This window comes from Maniola hyperantus, chromosome 12 (genome assembly GCF_902806685.2).
Source record: "Maniola hyperantus chromosome 12, iAphHyp1.2, whole genome shotgun sequence".
In the NCBI taxonomy this organism is placed as follows: domain Eukaryota; kingdom Metazoa; phylum Arthropoda; class Insecta; order Lepidoptera; family Nymphalidae; genus Maniola; species Maniola hyperantus.
In genome coordinates, this window is record NC_048547.1 from 3,530,766 (window position 1) to 3,544,198 (window position 13,433).

Consider the following 13,433-nt stretch of genomic DNA (forward strand, 5'->3'; position numbering starts at 1 on the left):
ATATTGTTACTCATCAAAATTTTATGTAAAAAATATCTCTTTTGAAATCTAGTTATTTACCATCTTTTAAAGTCTTTCCATCGCTTATATTCGCTTGTTATTGCATGGTTGGCTGCCTGGCATGGCAATGCCATTTTATTTTGATGAGTTGGCATCACTGATACTTCCGCTGACAAAGCAAGTTGTACCATCCTAAAGGGATTGCGTTGTTGTGTGCAAATTAGAAGTAATGGCTTTTTATGGTGTGGGAAATATATGTCTTTTTTTCTTTTGACCTCTTTTTGTATGGGAATTCCAACTAAGCGTAAAGCTTGTACTAGAAGTGAGATTTAATGATCCTGTAAAACGCATTGTTAAATTTCTGACTCCTATTTCCTCTACAATGAAGTTTCGAAAGTACAAAAATTCAATAGATAAAAGTTGACCGCTAAAAAGCTAACGACTGGCATGCATACGGACAGAGATGTGTTAGTCAGCAAAACTTCAGTTAACCATGATTCTAACGGATTGCAGTACTAATAAACAGGCCTACGAGTTCAAGCGATAGAGATCGATAGGGGAAATATTTTTTAACAGATCTGCGCTAACAAATAACTACTTGAATTACTTGAAGCGTAATTTACGATGACGATGAAATTGGTAAGTTGAGAGACATCGTACCACTTTCATGCCAATTTTGTCATTGCCAATTCAAGCCAATATGCATCCACTGTTGGACATGGATCTCTTTATGTTAGCTCCAACGTTTCGTTGGCCTTCGGTATTTCGGATCTAGCCAGTTAGCCACTTTTGTCACTTTGACTTTAGCAACATGTGAGTCATGTGAAGATATAAGCAAAATACAATAAATCATCAAAATTTCCTCTATTTGTAGTTAAATCTTCTTTGTGTCTTGCTGTGGTTTCTCCGGATGAGGTACACGAGTAGGTAGCTATAAATTTTCTGCCAATACACTTGAATGCAATAAAAACAAAAATAAATTGTCGTAGACAAAACATGCAAGAATTTATACAATCCGGTGTTAGTCATCACATCACACTAGTATGAAACATGTCTAGCGTCTAGTAGGTATTCACTAAAATGAAATATGTCGGAAATTCCGAAATACGTGTAAGTAGAGCAAGGAGAAAAAAATTATAAATTTTGTGTAAAAGAAACGATTTAAATCTTTAGCATGTATGGTCCTCGAGTTCGAGTCGAGGTTCCAATTTTCTATTAGCTTCTCAATTTTTTCAATCTTGGGTATCTTTAAATCTTGATTCCGTTAGTAACAATTTCGCATTATCTAATCAACGCTCTTTGACCTAGCAAGTATATTTACCGAGTTTTACTTGATGTAATTTTAAATAAATTTAGCTTCATACTGATTCCCATTGAACGTATCCGTCCTAAATTTAATCCCCCTATTTTTGGTCCGATTTCAGTGATCCGTGTTGATTATTGACTTAAAAGTGCAGCTTGTAATGTAATGTAAGCAAAATCGGTTGCTGGCAGAAAGGATGAAAAGCAATTAAGTGTTATTGACTGGCCACGCAGTCAGTTTATCACAGGACTGAGCGAGCACGGTTGACTAGGAGCTTTTCAACCCTTTCAGCAATCGCTTACACGAGTCACCGCATCGCTCGGTGCTCCCCTGTCAGCTTACACTACATTAATTAACAAACTACGTAACTCCAAATGCATCAGAATGTATTAATTAACTCCATAATAGGTTGAATCAACTGTTATTTGAGAGAGACTCATCAACAAAAATCTTGTATGTAATTCGATATTTTTATAAATGAGCATTGTCGGAATATCTCGTAATATGTATTCCATATTGCTATGGGTCACGATCCCTTTCCATAAAAATAATATCACATGACGATACGTTGGTTTTGTTAGTATAATCTAGGTATAATGCGGTGAATTCCCAGATTCTATGGAGTTCCGTAAATTTGCTCTTTTCATTTTATATGCGTCGTTCTTGAAAGGAATGTTGATACTTCATGCCCACCTTTAAATAATATTCTAATATTATTAGGAACATAAAAGTAAATTACGCTGACATCTTTTCAAAAGTGAAATGCTATAAAATCAGACCGGATAAAACTGTCAAGTTCCATTATGATAATACTAGATGATGCCCGCGACTTCATCCGCGTGGATTTAGGTTTATAAAAATCCCGTGGGAACTCTTATGATTTTCCGGGACAAAAAGTAGCCTGTCTTTCCCTGGAATGCAAGCTATCTTATGAACGACTAGCTGATCCCCGCGGCTTCGCCCGCGTAGATTTAGGTTTTTAAAGATCCCGTATAGCCTATGTCACTCAGGAATAATGTAGCTTTCTACTGGTGAAAGAATTTCGAAGAAAATCGGTTCAGTAGTTCTAAAGATTACCCCCTTCAAACAAACTTAACGACATTACCTCTTTATATAATACTAGCTGATCCCCGCGGCTTCGCCCGCGTAGATTTAGGTTTTTAAAGATCCCGTATAGCCTATGTCACTCAGGAATAATGTAGCTTTCTACTGGTGAAAGAATTTTTAAAATCGGTTCAGTAGTTCTAAAGATTACCCCCTACAAACAAACTTAACGACATTACCTCTTTATATAATATAGCTGATCCCCGCGGCTTCGCCCGCGTAGATTTAGGTTTTTAAAGATCCCGTATAGTCACTCAGGAATAATGTAGCTTTCTACTGGTGAAAGAATTTTTAAAATCGGTTCAGTAGTTCTAAAGATTACCCCCTACAAACAAACTTAACGACATTACCTCTTTATATAATACAACGGGCCGTGCAGCAGAAATCGTAATATTTTAATTTCGCCATAACTTCAAAACCAAACGTCCAATTTTAATCATTCAAAGACCAAATATTATCTCCATAAACTGTTCTTAGTGATGAAATCATTTATTTTGATAAGGATTAATAGCATGAGTAAAATAAACGCGTTTAAATGTAGTCCAAAAAAAATTCAAGATTTTTAAATAAAAAAATTGTTGCTGTGCCTCACTCGACATAGATGGGTATAGTGTGTCGCGGACTTTTTTGTAGATATTTATAAGATCTACAATTAATTAGAACATTTTATGGTTCTATCTTTTATAGTTTAGGCAGCGTACGCAAAATAAGTAACTTTTCTGGTTGATTTTTTACACCTTGTGTCCGAAAAACCCAAATATCTTACGGAACCCTATTTTTTTCCAAAATAAAATATAGCCTATGTTACTCGTGGATAATGTAGCTTTCGAATGGTGAAAGAATTTTTAAAATCGGTCCAGTAGTTTTTGAGCCTATTCAGTACAATCAAACAAACAAACAAACAAACAAACAAACAAACAAAGTTTTCCTCTTTATAATATTAGTGTAGATAAGCAGTCCTTTTTGTGTCGGCGAGAAGAAGCCCGGTTGGCTTAATGTCAGTTATTATCGTCCTTTTTAAAATAACTTGATAATTTACACTTTATTATCCTTGTAACCGCAGTGACAAGTTTTTGTCACGTAATTATAATGCAACAGACAGATACAGACACACATTTCGTATTAATAAAATAACCCAATACATACATCACTTTTCTTCGTTTTATGATCAGCTATCTTTCTTCTACATTATCTCTAAAGGCAATGCCTTATTGCTATTATCCTCCTTCCAACTGAGGTATGCGCAGACATGTTACTTGAGAATATAAGACGAATACACCTTAGTTAGCTAACATCTTATAGCTAACCTTACTATAATTTTCTCTTAATGATTTCACGATATTTAAAAAAATATATATTAATAAATACACGATATTTACTTACATATAAAAAGAAACTCTCGTGAACAATGCCACGCTAAGATATTTTGATCAAGTATCAGACATCCAGAAAAGTATTTTAACTTAAACTTTTGTGTTCTACCGATTAAATTCCTTTGGAATATTTATCGTGACCGGAGTAGGTATGTAATGCTACACGATTTTCACCAAGTTTGCAAAAAAATACCACCGCCCCGGCATTCGCAATCACGTAATCTTGATTCTCTGGTTTGATTGACTAACTTAAGGCATGTCTGGAATTAAAAAACGGTAGCGCAAGACCTTAATTTATTCTCTTTTGCTCAAGAAAATTTTAACTTATTTTCATTCTCGCTTAGATTTTAATTATTATTATCTTTTGAAAGTACCTATACTCTTTTGAGATCGCTTGGTCTCTGAGCGTCGGATTAAGATAATTTCTTGTCTCGAGACTTAATAAGACATTAATTAAAGCATATTATTTTAATTATTTATTTTTCTGTATTTATTAACAAGGTTTTAAAGCAACTGGTATTACAATTGATGTTTTTAAATTACAATATACTTGTATCTTTTTTGTTAAATAAATAAAACGACTATTGTCCTGCTTCGATTGTATATTCGATCGCTATAATATTATTCTATACTTGATTATTTTTGATCTGACTGTGTGTAAAGTTGAAAGTATGACACATATTATCTTCTTAATATTAATTCTTCTTTACTTGTGTTTGTCACCTAACTCCTCCTAAACGGCTGGACCGATTTGGATGGAATTTTGTGTGTATATTTAAATGGGGCCGTGGATGTTTGAAAACCCACCCGGTAGGTTCCGCTGCTGTTTAATGTGGCTCTGCTTTTCCTGACATGACCAGGTCTGCTGGGTCCGCTAGTACTTAATAAATAATAAAAGTTTTAAAGATCTTAAGTTGTAGTTATGAGTGTTGAGTAAAAATATTGCGTCGTTACATAATATTATACTTAATATATATTAGCTCATGCTCGCGACTTCGTCCGCGTGGACTACACAAATTTCAAACCCCTATTTTACCCCTTTGGGGGTTGAATTTTCAAAAATCCTTTCTTAGTGGATGCTGAGTCATAATACATTTCCGCCAAATTTCAGCCCGATTCGTCCAGTAATTTGAGCTGTGCGTTGATAGATCAGTCAGTCAGTCAGTCAGTCAGTTTCTCACCTTTTCATTTTATATATTTAGATTAAGTGATCGACATATATATTATTTAGTCATTAGACACTACAACAATCTGTAACCTTGTTGAAGAAGGAAATCACCGTTAACAAGTTGCAACCGGTGGCGGTGCATCATCATGATTGTTTTGTTGGTATGCTTGGTCTAGACTATGATCAGACAGTGGTTCGCGAACACAATGGCATTATAAATAACACGATCCTTACCTTGAAACTAGATATTACATTAACTTTTGAATATATTTACTTATTCAAAAAAAAAAAACTTAGTAGGTATAGTATTAAGGGCCGATTTTTCAATCGATAAATAAAATTTTACTGAGGATTAAAATAAATTTTGGCAGTTTTATATTAAAAAACTCTGTCAAAATTTCAATTCCTTAGTTAAAATTTACTTGATAATTGAAAAATTTGCCCTAGGAATACGATTTTAGTTTTTAATACTGTTTGTTTAATTCAAAATAAAAATACCTAACTCTATTACAATTTCTGAGCATTTTCAATGCTGCTACGTAGTAAATATGTATATGTTTTCATTCTGAACCTTATGATATTATTATGTTTATTTACGATTAAGTATTTATACTTACTCATATATTTAATAACAAAAAAACTAATAAATGATAAATCTGAATTCTGTTACTTCAACCAACTGATTAACACTGCTTATAGAAAAATGCCTACCGTTCTAGCACCCCATATTTAGCATCAATACAGCTTTAACTGGCTTGTATCAAGCATTACATTCTATACTAATCAAACGCTTACTAATTGAACGACGCGACGACGATCTACCTTGGTTGCTCTATTGCACTTGGGTGCCTTATATTTTATATTTATGCCTTATATTTTACAGCTTCTAGTGAATTTATCTACATGTTTCTATGCTTAGATACGACTTGTCTAAATTGTCACTTATACGGTAGAGCTCTCTTTAATTTTATGGAATCTTGTGACAGACAAAATTAATCAAACAATTTCTCTACATGAGCAGAAATTTCCTGTTTCATGGCAGTTAGTTTTGGCGAATGTATATATTTTATAAATAGTTACTTATGTTGGAATCGGTCTTAGTATGGCCAGACCAAAGGCCAGACGAATTTCAGTACAAAGTTATCATAATTTACTGATATAGTCGCAAATGCAGATAGGTCTAATAGCCTAATAGGTATAAAAGATTTGCAAAGGTTTCATCGCTTTAAAATATTTATAAACGCCTACAAAACTGTACAAAGAACTGCACAATTTTTTTCTCTCTATCAGACAATTTACGCATACTTACGCAGATTTATTTATAAGCCCAACATAATTTGTATCTGTGATGTGACATTTTCTTACGTAAACTTCTTTCGTTGCAGCCCCAGTGGAACAGCGTTGAGTAACCTCTCACAGCTACGGGACTACTTACAAACGTCGGGCACTTGTAAGTGCGGCCTGCCCTGCCCTTTGAGACCGGAGACTGCCTTCAGTTTCGATCCCAAGGTAATTTATATTTGCTTTTCCTTTTTCTTCTTTAACTGTTTCGGTTGTCCCTTGAACTTTAAACGGTAGGAAATTGAAGTTTTCTTTAGTTGTAACGTCGAACGACAAATAGTTATTTGTGTTACAAGGGGCCAAAGTGATAATTTGTTCCTCGAGAGCATTCGTTTGAATTCAGAGCGTAGGATTTGATAGTATTCTATTGGCCCCAAGTGACACACACTATTTTTTATCACTACCTATGAGAAAAAAAACTGGGAGTACCTACCTACTCGTACGTATTCTTAAATGTATAAAATCTCTCGAGAAATTGTAGGAATAAGTAATATCCATAAAGACATCAGAAAATAAATAATTCTGTGGATATGAAAGGTAATTATTCTATATCTTTATTTGAAACTGGTCCTAATGTCTGAAATAAAGAACGAAAGTCGAATATAAGAATAATTTGGCAGAAGCCGGGTACAGAATACAGTTAACATTCGTTTTTGTAGTCGAAGGTCTTCGTCATGTGCAAATGTGTCGTTTATAACCATGTTTATGCATTTCTCATAACAAAAAGAAGAAATATTATAGTGATGTTGTCAATATTAAGTTCATTTTTCGTTTCTTTGTGTGTTACGAGTTATGATTAATGCATGATGATATTAAATTATGCCGCATTGACTCTTTCTGACTAGTTTATGAGATGTATTTAAATATCTGCTGCAAAAAATAACAATTTCTGTCTGCTTTTAAACGAATTATTAAGAGTTGAAGTGCCGACGCGACGTCATCTGCTAACTATTGATATGCTTTTTATCAACTTGTTTCCAGTTTCATGACGGATGGTTAAAGTTACGTTACGTAACGTAACTTTAACCAACTGTTTAACCGTACGTTACAAAAGTCAAGCAATGTTGTCTTGCAAAATCATTGAGACTGACGATTGAAAAGTTCGTCCAAAAAAATATAACTAAGTACATAAAAGCGCGCGCACTGCGGAATTCATTCCGTACCGGATTTTGATAAATTTAAATTCAAATTTAAGGATTTTAAAACGCACCGCACCGTGGTGCGCGCTAGCTCTAAAAGCCCCCCCATTTTGTATAAGATCACCTCTGAAATAGGTAAAGCTTTTTATATTTTTTATGCAATATTCGCCTGAAAGCCATCAGTTTACATGTGGTTTACATATGTACTAGGTATGTATGTTTAAATTTGAAGTAATTACGTTCAGTAATTCCGCTGGGCGATTGTCTAAAACCTGCATCAATCATTATTACAATCTCAATTGTTCTGATTGGCTGAATTTGTGTGATTCTTGTTGCAACAATGCATTGTGGCCAATAGTGAGCGAGCATTAACCAATCAGAGATGATTGCGATCGTGACATTGTAGCTGTCAAACAACCACGGTAGGGCCACAGAAGTTATGGCTGTGACAGACGGATAACTGCAATTTCACTCAAGTAGACTCAGAGACTGAGCGAATTATAAGTCCCGCAAATTGCTATTGCGCTGAAACCATGTCTCATTAACATCGAAATGACGTCATTTTTACGTCAGCCGAAATAAAAATATACCATCAGCTCGAAACTTCACACTATTGCTGACGTCACTAAAATAGCGGCCACGCGCATTAGCAATTTGCGGGACTTATATTCAAGTTTTCCTGTAAGACGGCTATCACTTGACGTAATCGTTTTTAAGGTAGACGGTATGTATCGGTAGGTATCGGGAGGTATTTTGTGATCGTATTGCGAACAGGTTTGTCGTAACGTTGTGGATATGAGTAATGTGAACAATGCGGCGCGATGTGAAAGTAAACAAGTTTTGGTCCGCTTACCGCAGCCAATTCGGTATTGTTTTTATTTTACCTCGTTAAATCCGGGATTTATCTGAGGAGGGTAATTGCGTTATCATCGGCAATCTCTTCAATTGACTGATGATAGCGATCTCATTGTTGATATACCTACCTATACAATAGGGTATTTTAAACCAAGCGAGAAAAATCTAAAAATGTATAAACATGGATAGTATTAGCAATAAGTATTCGAAAATGTTAATCTCAATTTATAAAATTATACCATTAATTTTTTGATTCACTTTTTTATCTGTTCTACAATATAAGTCATTGGTTCTACAAAATAATTGAAACGCACGAAGCTATAGCCGCCATGATGAATTCCGACTGTGACGTCACATGGATTAAAGTTGTAATGTAATGTTGTAATGTATGTCATCCACCTAAAAAGATGGCGGTATGAAATTCATAACTTAAATGCATTTTTATTGCACTTATCGATCGAATAATTTTTTTAGATTTTTTTTGGTAGTTTATCATCACTTTAGGATTAAATTAAGACACTTTTATAGAAAGGGTAAAATACCGTATTGTTGTTGTAGCAAAAGTACAAAGAAGAGGGTTTTCCACGACGCGATCCAAATTGGAATTACTCTACTCTCAGGGCGTTTGTGCACGAATTCGATTCGTTTTCGTAATTTGTGAAAATACGATTCGAAGTGGCCCTCACACTACGGACCATTTCTAATTGACATCAGTTATGGATTTGACATTCTACTTCTTAGGCACTACAACCTTGGCAGACTAGTCGTGGCCGTTTCTACAGCTGCAGTTTACTTGACAACTCGTCTCCACTCCTCCCTGACGGTTTCCTCTTTATGCACTCTCTAATTTGAAGCATTCGCAGTATTTGGTTTATATTGCCACCACTGCAAAGTAAGAAAGTGCCTCCTACCTTGTTATTTTATGCCACCACTGACTGGTTTTTATTAAAAGCCTTTTTCTCCATAGTCCATATTAATATTATGCATGCGAAAGTGTGTTTGTGTCTATCTATCTAAATCACCAGCCCATCCAGAAACAGACAGGCGATAATACAACGGTATTTTGTTTATTAATTTAGTTCTACGTCAGGTGGCAAAATTGTTTTAGTTGGTCTTACGGTGCATCGTCACTCCTTAGTGACAGGGCCTCGCCGGCATCATTCTGTATAGTTATTCAGGGCACACCCATTGCCTAACGAATGCGTCGTTATAGTTCGCCCCACTTTGCGTTTACATCAGACATTTACACGAAATGTAGAGGAGCTATTGGAAACATTTTGTTGCTAAAATTTTCATCGCGTTTCATTAAGACGTATATTAGCCAAGACTAGAGAAAAATTTACCAAGTACTTTGTAGCCTTTACTGTTTTTAAACTTCACCACCCTCAGTTTTCCCCTGCTCTGGGCATGGGGTACCTACAAGTCGAGAGTGAATAGGCATCTGCTAGGCAAGTGCGGTCTTAGGCTGCATCGTCACAGCGAGTCTGAACTCTAATTACAGCCAAGCGCTGGTCTATAAATTAAGAAAAAAAATTGCAAGTTAAGTTTTCTACCCCATTATTCTCCAATTAAACTCGGTCATGGCTCATGTCTTTATTCATTGACTACGAGTAGTGAATTTTGTGTCGAAACGTAGAGAACAGTGATGAAAATTGCAATCAAGTCGCTCGTTCTTCTTTCTTCTTCTTTTTCTACATCCTGGTTTCGTGCTTAAATTGTCATCGCGTGCTTTGATAAGGCGTTCTATTTTAGTCGATACTAGAAACAAATTAACCAAGTGCTTTTGTACCTTTACCTACTGTTTTAAAACTTTCGTGACTACTGGATCATGTTATTATTCATTTACCACGAACGAAGCATTTTGTGTCGAAACATAGGGAACAGCGATCTAAATTACAATTCATTTGCTTGGTCCTCTTTTCCAGCTTCCTGACCATGTAATGGCCCTTACAAGTTGTCCGTCCGTTCCGTGTGTGACCACCACTCGTATGGCTTCCCGCCGGATCAGTGCGTTGATCGAATACTCCTTTGTTTGTCCCATCTGTGATACATACAAGTTTGAATGATCTTTGTTTGTACAGTGGGCCCGCTTCTCAACTCGAGCACGCTTTATTTGCTTTGATAATCTCATCAAAACATGTTTATCCTTCAATTTTTACTGTTTTGTCGTCAGTTCAGTGTACCTTTTATGAAATATTAGCATTTCAAATTATTCGTTTTATTTTTCTTTGCCCTGCCATTTTAATCCACATTTTAAGAAAATTACCATTTTATTTGTCATTGCTTCGTCATTTCAGAGGTATTTTTCTCGATATTCACATTTTTGAATCATCATTAAAAAGCTTAATCATTTGATGTTTATGAATAAACAGCTAAAGCAATGCTAATAATTACTTTGGGGTTACTATCCGATATGTATTATATTATGTTATTATACGGTTTTAATAGCTAGTTGCTTACAATATAATTTTTTCAAATATCTTGCTAAAAGTCGGCAAAATTGATATTGGCCTGTAATTGTTTGGGTCATTTTACTGCCCGATTTAAAAAAGAGGAATTAATTTACTATATTTCATAAGATCTGGAAAGCATCCTAAATCTACAGACTCATTAAAAATTAGAGCAAGATATGGAGCAATAATATCAATAATATTGCTGATTATTTTTACTGATATCCCCCATAAGTCTCCAGTTTTTTTGGATTGTAAAGATTTGAATACTTTAATAATATCATGATGTATGGTATAATAACATTGTAAATTGTAAAATTAAAATTAGCAACCGCCGAGTTTCTTGCTGGTTCTTCTCGGTAGAAACGGCATTCCGAACCAGTGGTAAATTAAAACTACCCGACTATTCGGAAGCGTTTGTAAAAAGTCTACTTGAATAAAAACATAATATTCTATTCTATTCTATAATAGTGGTGTAGCAATTCTGTAGTAAACAAATCTAACCCTAATGACTACAATGTTGTATGTAAATTGCAGTGTAACTTTCAGATTAAAATCGACATCGAACAAGTCACCGGCAAGCGTTAAGGTATATTGTGCTGAATGCAGTTGAAATTTGCATGAATCTAAAATTCCGTCTCGTTCAGCCGCGCGAGTTAATATAGGTGATGCTTACCTAGTCACTGGCTACGGACAAGTTAATTCTGTCAAAGCTTGCTGCGACCTCCTCGCCTTGCCTTTGTGTGCACTTGAAATGTACAAATTGCACCGTGGCCGGGAGGAGGTCGGTGCACTCGACACCCCTCCCTCCTTCACCCGTTTTCATCGATTCCTCTTTGTTCAGAGCATTCGTCTTGAGATGCATTCGCCGAGATCTCGATTTCACATTCAGTAACGTTGAATCGATTCATCGGTGTCTCTTTCTATCTTGTCGTTGATGGATGGAATTCCGTGGATGCAACTCCGAGGTACTTAAACGCCATTGAGATTCAAGCCAAAACTTCAAGCGTATTAAAGAAGTGTATGAAATAAACGTAAAACATGAGAAATTGTGGAACTAAATTTTGTAAATCGACTCTAAAATATCTTGGTGATGGCCATAAAATTAGATAAAAATAGAATGAATTTAAATGATCTGTTTTATGAGCTCTTAATGGTAAAATATTCAATGAATAACACACTTAGGTAACTTACCAATCTAAACATTACACATGTGGTAGATATATGCAGCGACATATTTTATTGTAGGTATATGACTCGGACTCTCTTGCCAAAGGAGCTCTGGTAGGCTATTTAGGCATGGCTCTCTTAACGATATGATCAAAAGGGCTCTTGCCACCAAAGACATTCCAGCGCTCATTGAGCCCGCAAGGATTAGTTGGGATGATGGCAGGAGACCTGATGGATTGACGCTGGTTCCCTAGGAACAGGGACGGGCGCTAATGTGCGACGCAACGTGCATTGACACATTGGTCCCGTGTCATATTATCAGGAGACAGCATCAAGACCGGGAGCCGCAGAAGAAATGGCTGAAAACGGCAAGCGGCGCTAGTATGTCTCTTTTATCGAGAGTTACATTCTCGTTCCGTTTGCCATGGAGACCCTTGGGCCATGGTCGAGTGTTTAGTGCTTTAAAATATTTACGAGACATTTCACTGCTATTAACTGCCTCATCTGGTAAAAGAAGAGCTGTCTTATTTTTTTGCTGGAGTTTTGCTGCGCAACGTTTTAACTTGAGATTAAACCGTTTGTTTGTAATATACCATTCGAGGCGATCTTGTTTACAATACGACGACACAGACTGACTTGTAACGTGTGTTTGTTGTAAAAATGTATCACTCGTGCTCTTGCCTCAAGTGTGCTCCATTTTTACGACTAGCGCTTGCGATTTGCTCTCGCGATGAGGCGACCTGCACTGATTTGTAATGTAACACTCAAAGGGAATTTGCAAAAAAACCGACTTTCAAGTGGAGCATGCGGCGCGAATGATACATTACAAACTAACGTTACAAGTCAGTCTTTGGTTTAAGTTATAAAAACTCGATACATTACACCAAAAAGTCAATCTCCAGCTTTAGAGGATTGTGGAAAATGGTATTTGTATGACAATAAGAAATTCAAAGTAACAAATTACATAAAAAATATATAAACTACTTTGAATACTTGCCACCTTTGCTTATGAATTGATTTGATATTAACATACTATCAAATCAAAGTTATTCAAAATACGTGCCATTGTACACTCTTTGATTGTCAATCGTTGAATTTGTAATTGATGTATCTAATGCTGAAATTGATTATGTAAACTTAAAACTAAAGCTATCAGGGTTCCAAACGCGCTCAAGCCCACAACATACTCAGCCGGGTATCCTTTACATGTTTTATCATCTAAAGTAGACACTGTTTGAAGAGCATTCTTTAAGCACTCTTATCGATTGAGTATTAATTCAAATGTAGCTATAGAGGTTAAAATATATAAGTCTGAACTTTCAGCTCCACCGTGGCAGACAGTCGTGAGGCAGTCGTTGATTCCAAGTTGTCAGCGATATCATCGCGGCCACACGTTCACAGCCTGAGACGTTTATAGACCATTACTTTATTATTTACTGCAACCGATACTAAACCTTATGCAACACTTTGCACTTGAACAAAATACACATCGTAAACAGTAAATCTGCCTTGTACTCGTATTTTTTGCAA

At 35.7% G+C, this 13,433-nt stretch overlaps 1 protein-coding gene across 3 annotated transcripts in view; it reads left to right on the forward strand.

The window, feature by feature from the left end:
• Positions 1-13,433, forward strand: part of LOC117986991 (methyl-CpG-binding domain protein 5-like) — a 104,391-nt gene that overhangs the window by 39,988 nt on the left and 50,970 nt on the right. For all 3 annotated transcript variants that reach the window (XR_004674245.2, XR_011237375.1, XM_034973953.2), the window contains exon 2: positions 6,334-6,457. Coding sequence is in view for 1 of the 3 variants with exons in the window: in XM_034973953.2 (XP_034829844.2) it covers positions 6,334-6,457 (124 nt within the window). In the remaining 2 variants the exon portion in view is untranslated. The remainder of the gene's footprint in view (positions 1-6,333; positions 6,458-13,433) is intronic.